The sequence below is a fragment of the Dryobates pubescens genome, chromosome 10 (assembly GCF_014839835.1).
Source record: "Dryobates pubescens isolate bDryPub1 chromosome 10, bDryPub1.pri, whole genome shotgun sequence".
NCBI lineage: Eukaryota > Metazoa > Chordata > Aves > Piciformes > Picidae > Dryobates > Dryobates pubescens.
This window is the reverse complement of record NC_071621.1, coordinates 30,144,749-30,150,447: the sequence shown is the minus strand read 5'-3', so window position 1 is coordinate 30,150,447 and position 5,699 is coordinate 30,144,749. Positions and strand designations below refer to the sequence as shown.

Sequence of the window (5,699 nt, the reverse complement as noted above, 5' to 3'; positions counted from 1 at the left end):
TGTCAGAGTTACTTATCACCCATCAAAATGCCAGGACCGCCCCTCCCCCCAAAACAGTAGACAACTGATTATACAAGTTTGGGGTGTTTTTAATTATTGAGTGAAATTATGTAAAGTGCAACTAAATCAATGTAATAATTCAGGGAGAGAAAGTGCAGTCCAGGAGTTTACCACTTTAATTAGCTGGAGAATTAGAATCATTTTGGAGCACCAAAACAACCGCATAGGAATTCTTTGGTCTTCATGATGACTTTTCTTCAAAAGTTTGATGACTTTTTCCCTGTGGAAAAGAAGCACAAAACATGGAGACCACACTGGAAATGGACAATGCAGACAACCACTTTTTATCCCTAGTTTTCCTCTAGCATGCTCTGAAGAAGGTGGTGTCTAGAGAAAAGCAAACCTGGGAAAGTTTACCCCATGATGTCAGTTATGGTTTACTCTGAGTGCTGACTATTTCCTGCCTTCCTGAAGTGCCTCACTGATTTGGTTAAGTAGCACAGTATCTCTCAGTTCCCTGTCAGCAGTCCCACTCACTGAAACAGCTCCTTGGTAGAACAAGGTCCACAGGATTTGTTTGGCAATATACAGCTGTGCAGGAAGACAGTGCATCAGGCTTGCTACGCTGCTGCCCTGTCACCTCTTGGTTGCAGTGTTAAGTAGCACAGTATCTCTCAGTTCCCTGTCAGCAGTCCCACTCACTGAACCAGCTCCTTGGTAGACCAAGCTCCACAGGATTTGTTTGGCAATATACAGCTGTGCAGGAAGACAGTGCATCAGGCTTGCTACACTGCTGCCTTGTCCCCTCTTGGTTGCAGTGGACATGCCAGAAGGAATATCATGGGTGGAGTGTGCAGGAATGTGTTTTTCCCAAGTTTATTCTGCTTCTTTCTTTTTGGTAGTATCAGCAAGCCCTTAAAAGGAGAGTAGTGAAACCTGTAGCCCAGCAATCTTAACTTGAAAATCAAACCTCATCATGAATTTACCATATAACTTCTGAATTCCTCGCCTGTCATCCTCGGGAAGTCTGAAGGTTGCTGGGTTCTCGTATGAGTAGATCGGGTACATGAGAGCTCCACGAACGTTTGAATGAGCAAGTCCCAAAGAATGGCCAAATTCATGAGCAGCAACAAGGAACAAATTAACTTCTGCAGCAGAAAAAGATAGAAAAGTATGTTGAAGGTACAGCATTTCTTTTTAGTATGCCAAAAATCCATGTAGCAGAAGAATTTGTACATTTCATTCCCTTGCAATGAAACCTCAGTTTTGAGCAGTTATTTCTGAGCTTTCTTATGTAACTATAATGTTTTAATAAGAACATTACTGATGCCTTGCATTCACATGTAGAGACCCTCAGTCTCCTTCCAACTCTGCTTTTAGTCAACCTTATTCTTACAAGCAATTAATTTCACCTTTTCATAGTGTATGTAGAAAACAGAGGCTCATAGTCCTTGCTTAAAAGTGCTTTAAGATATGGACAGAACAGGCATTATGTAGCTGCTAATGATAATGAAACACAGCTACTTAGAAAGATAATTGAAAGGAACAGAAATGTGGGTACTGAAATGGTACTGAAACATGAATTGTTATGTGTAGCCCTTTGAGTGTTCCTGGAGCCAAAACCACAATGGAATAGAATATAGGGATTTAGGCATTATCCCCTCTTCCCACTCCCCTTCCCCTGTGTGGAAAAGTTAGGCAGAACAAGACAAAGAGGTAAACAACCAAAGAACTGCCATGCACCAACTTGGAAGTTAAAAAGCTAATTTTAACAAAAATAAGAGGTATTATGGGAAAGGAAGGCTACAGAGTGTGGCAGTTTTAGGCTATGCCTTTAAAATTCACTATAATAAATAATTCACTATTGGGTGCAAAAAGGAAAACAAAAGATTATTCTAAACAGATTCATTGGGCAGTTGTTCCATAATATTTTTTCACATTTCACTTCCATTCTCATTTCCTTTTCTCCTGTGGTCTTGGCTGTTCTGCTTTGCTGGGGAGAACATAATTGCTTCTGGATGGCCTTGAGAAAAAGATAAGAACACTAACATTGCTAACATTCCTTCTATCTCCTCTTTTCTTCTGTTACAGGAAGAGGCGGGGGAGGAGGTTTTGGGGGGAGTGGAGCAGCTCCCCTGCTTTCTCTGGGGAACCCAGAGTGGGGTACAGGGGGGTTTCCATGCTATTTTCTGATTGTAAATACCTGTATAATATTGTAAAGACTGTATATGTTGTACATATTCATTGCATTCCATTGTAGAGTGCAGTTTTTGCTTTGTAAACACAGCTTCCATTTGCTTCCAACTGAGTCAGTCGTGCTTAGTTAGTGCAATGGGAAATTTCAACCCACTACACAGAGATATAAGAGAAGGAGATAGGTACAGGTATATGCAGAGCCAAATCACAGATGGCAATGGGGTCTCTTTGGATGCAGGGCCCCACCCCCCACAAGACAGCAGGCCTGGACCATATTTAGCAAGCCCAGCCACATGGTCAGCAGCAGCAGGAGCAGAGTGATGAAGACAAAAAGAGCAAAGCAGGAAGTTGCTCTCCCTTTTATGGAGTCCAGACAGGAAATGGGAGTGGAACAGACATGATCTGGGGACCCCTCCCCGGGGTCAGGATTCTCACCCATCTGGGACCAGTTTCCCTGCCCACCTTGGGTACACCTCCTGGCCACCTGGGGAGTCAGATTTACATCCTGCCCCCCAGCGGGCCTTAACCCACAACATTATGGAAAACATTTGCTGTGTCTGTGTTCTAACATGTACATTTGCCTTTCCCCTGCATACAAACATGTGAGTTTTACCTCGATTGGTGTCTGACCATCTTTCATCCTCATCAAAATGAGCATCTCCACCAATCCCGTCTCCAGGTGCAAATGCGTGAGCTAGTGTGTTACCTCTTCCATCAAAAGGATATCCGTCTCCGTGCTCTGCATTCAAAAGGAAATAAATGTCATCACATGGCATCAGCTGCAATGTTGAAATACAGCAAAGTGAAGCATGTTGCTTCTTTGTGCTACGTTTTTTTTTTTTCCCCATTACCAGTCCTTGAAAAAAAACAAACCACCCATAACAACACTAAGGTTGCAAAAATGAGGAACAAAACTTAGGAAACACGCTCCAAGTTCATGACTTAACTTCAAAGCTTCTATTTGACAACTCAGGCTGCTGCATGTTTCAGAAAGAGCTGAACATTGGTTCTGAGCTTTTGTTAGAGATGTGGTTCTAAGGTAGTAATCAGGGATTATTGTAATACAAATGCTTAACACTTGACAATATTATAGGAGCACCTGAATTTTTTTTCAGTGTTGAAAAGTGCTGGGCAAAATGAGTTGTAGATATTTTCACTCATACTGATTTTAGTGGAAGACAATAATTTGGGATAGATAACTGTATTCCTGAAGAGCTCTAGAGAGCAAGTCATCCAACCCTAAAGTAGGCATTTCGTTTCACTAACCCAAGTCAGTTTAGGTGCAGGCTCAAGTTAAAAGTATGGCTAGATTCATACATAGTCTAGATCACAGGTGAGCTTCTGAAGTGACTCAACTGGTCATCCACATTTACTGTGCTTTGACTTGCACCTCGGTGCAGTCTTGGAGTGCACTAGTGGGAGTCCTTGTAGAAGAAATTTAATGCATCCCAGCCTCCAAAGACTCTTCAGTCCATGGAACCACATTAGATCTAGACTAAAATAAACCTGCCCGAATCTAGCCTTTGGAGGCTGGATCTTCAGAACCTGCTGGTTTGCTCTACAGATCTGTTCCTGATAGTTAGCACTTCTTGTCAAGGCAGGCAGGCCCTTGAACATCCAAATGTAGGTATCTCATTCTGAAGCAGAATTCTTTCTCCATTTCAGGCTTTTAACTCTGAAAGAAGTTTCTAATGGTTTTACAGGAGTAAAGCCTCATCATAGCGCATACATTGGGTGACACGACAAAGAGCAGATACAATTTATGCAAACTCCAGAGTAATTCCAAACTCTTGGTTCTTTCTTAAAGCTGTGGCTATAAAAACACAGGCCTTGAGTCAAACATGGACCACTGCACTTTAAAACACGACAGATATTCTCACCACGACGTGCAAATGCAATCTCAATGTCTGCGCTACTAGTGAACACTCTTCGGAACGTCAGTGGAGTCACGTCACTCCATACCATAAGAGCCCTTTTAATTGCATCATCCACTTTATATCGGGGTAGATCAGGTGTATAATTGACAATCCTGGAAGCGAAAGGAAACAGATTAATGTCATTCAGGGTGTGAATGAAACCCACACACTTAAAGACAAGGCAACCCCTTTCCCCATAAACCCTGGAACATCACCAACCTGTAAGTCAACTGTGTCTTTCTCCATCTTGGACTTCCAGGAAATGTTTTGTAATCTGCTACGTCGGGGAGCCCACATCTGGGCAGCTTCAGTATTTCTTCTGTTTCTGTATTTAATTTTCCAGTAATAGTCAGGTGAAAAAACCTCTGCATTTCTTTAATCCTCTCTTCTAAGTTTAGCTTTGGTGTTTTTGTGTGAATTGGAAAAAATCTATCAAGATATGTCTGGAAGAAGAAAAGGAAAGTAAGAAAAGGGATACATCTAGCTGAGACCTTTTGGCAGCTGTATTTTACATTTGATTGAATTGCTTCATTGTCCTGCAGTCATGGCTAGTTTTAGATATAGTTTGTTTCCTTCCCATTTCAGTTTACCAAACTCTGTTCTTTCTGTAGTATAGATTAGCATATACAAAAAGAATTGCAATAGCAGCTAAACACTGTAAGTAAACACAAATTACTGAGCACTCAGATCCATAGCCTTCCAATACAGCCTATGTAATATTTTTGATGTGTTTTAGAAAATACATGCTCCCCTTTATTTACCAGCTGGAACTCAGTCCTTTTTGTAAGGTGGACCTAGAATGTCTAAGCTTAGTCAGCAAGTTTAAATTGTTTTATATCACCTCCACAAAAATGGTTGTGGTAGTGTAAGGCAATATAAACAGACAGGAAAGTAATGTAGAAGTTGAATAAAAAACCCAGGTTATTCACAATCAGGTTATTCATGTTGTCCCCCTCTTAGCATACCTTTATAGTCTCCAAGGCTGTGTTGTTCCATGATTCTGTTTCAGATTTTAGTGGAAAAGGAAGACTCTCAGGTAGGAGGATGGCAGCAAAAAGTAGGAGGTATTGCATAGTGCTCAGCTTGCCAAGGAACCTTGCTACAGCAGGAAGGCTTAGACCTTGTGTCTTCCACGCCCACAGCTGAAATGCTTATATAGATCCTGATAGCTCCAAGCAGTGATCGTGACTCATTTTTTTGGTGGTATTAATGTAATGTCATCATTCTAAGAAGTAAATGAAAGCTTGTTAAACAAATCTTTCTTTTGACTTCCCTGTTGATGTCATGTCACAGCTAGCAGCCAGATTTGTGTCTCTCTTTTCATATTATTCCAATAGTGAAACCGCAGGGTCACAGGGAAGTTCATTTTCTGTAACTTCATCAGTGTAGTTACTGTGTAATCACTTCTTGCTGTGCTTTCCTTGAGTTACTTATACACAAAGGCACACTCAAGTTCCTTATGCACATAGGCACCTTCAAGTTCCTCGTACACAAAGGCATTTGCAGCAGCCTTTTGGTCGGACAGTCTGCCTGTATTGCTGTGAGGCAGAGATGAGATGGATGGGAACAGTCTCACTGAGACTACTG

The 5,699-nt window shown here is 41.5% G+C and overlaps 1 protein-coding gene across 1 annotated transcript; it reads right to left on the bottom strand.

Annotated features, from left to right (window-relative positions):
• Positions 1 to 257: 257 nt before the first annotated feature.
• MMP7 (matrix metallopeptidase 7) lies at positions 258 to 5,185 on the bottom strand. The gene is made up of 6 exons (XM_009900936.2): positions 5,078 to 5,185; positions 4,332 to 4,555; positions 4,077 to 4,225; positions 2,810 to 2,935; positions 987 to 1,148; positions 258 to 280 (listed from the first exon to the last, which is right to left on the bottom strand). Exons 1-6 carry the CDS (start codon positions 5,183 to 5,185, stop codon positions 258 to 260), a joined length of 792 nt encoding a protein of 263 aa, XP_009899238.1.
• Positions 5,186 to 5,699: the final 514 nt, after the last annotated feature.